The sequence below is a fragment of the Elephantulus edwardii genome, unplaced genomic scaffold (assembly GCF_000299155.1).
Source record: "Elephantulus edwardii isolate Elephantulus edwardi_28Jun2011 unplaced genomic scaffold, EleEdw1.0 scaffold00167, whole genome shotgun sequence".
Classification (NCBI taxonomy): Eukaryota; Metazoa; Chordata; class Mammalia; order Macroscelidea; family Macroscelididae; genus Elephantulus; species Elephantulus edwardii.
In genome coordinates, this window is record NW_006399917.1 from 1280914 (window position 1) to 1281698 (window position 785).

Below are 785 nucleotides of genomic sequence, written 5' to 3' on the forward strand. Positions count from 1 at the left end.
AATGTCTGCCATCTTTGTCCCACAGAGCAGTAGCTGGGTTTGAACCTTGTGCCTTTGGGTTGGCAGTGCTCAGTCATCCACCAGACAACAGCTTTTTTAGGAAATAAATTCACTGCACTAAATCTACTCATGACGGCTGTGGAACCAATCTGGATTTCAGAAGGTAGGGGAGGAAATGTATCTAAGTATTAAAAAGTTATCTCAGTACTGAAGACAGAAATAACCTCCAGGGTCACTGCACTTGATAAGAGTGAACAATGAAAAGTTTGTAAATCAACACTTCTACACTGGCATAGCTGTTGCTACCACAACAATGGGAAGAGCATCCCCCACAGCAACAGGAAGCTGTCCATGTTGGCTGTGCTATCAGGAGGTCGGCCACAGCCAAAACAATCTTTAGGCCTTATAGACTGGACCCTACAAGGACTTAGCAAGTGATGGACCATGACATAGTTATCATTATAGATTCTCAACCATCTTAGAAAAAAAAAACAGTACATTATGCACAGTTACCAAAATGATTTGGGCATAAATTTGATTTTGCATCCTTACCATACTTTCAGTAGACATGCTTCGGTCATCAGTCCTTATCACGCAAAACTGCATGTCGCTGGGTTCATATCTCACTGATGTCTGCAGGGATTGAAAAAATAGGACTTGAAAAACAATGAAATAGTAAAACATTACACAAAAAGAGGGAGCCTTGAGGACATTATGCTAAGTGAAATATCTCAGTCACAAAAGGAAAAATACTGCATAACACTGCTGTTATAAATAGGACAGAT

General features: G+C 40.4%; 1 protein-coding gene across 1 annotated transcript in view; it reads right to left on the reverse strand.

Annotated features, from left to right (window-relative positions):
* WDR19 (WD repeat domain 19) overlaps positions 1–785 on the reverse strand; it is a 137715-nt gene that overhangs the window by 94156 nt on the left and 42774 nt on the right. The window contains exon 6 of the mRNA XM_006895406.1: positions 553–633. Coding sequence (XP_006895468.1) covers positions 553–633 — 81 coding nt within the window. The remainder of the gene's footprint in view (positions 1–552; positions 634–785) is intronic.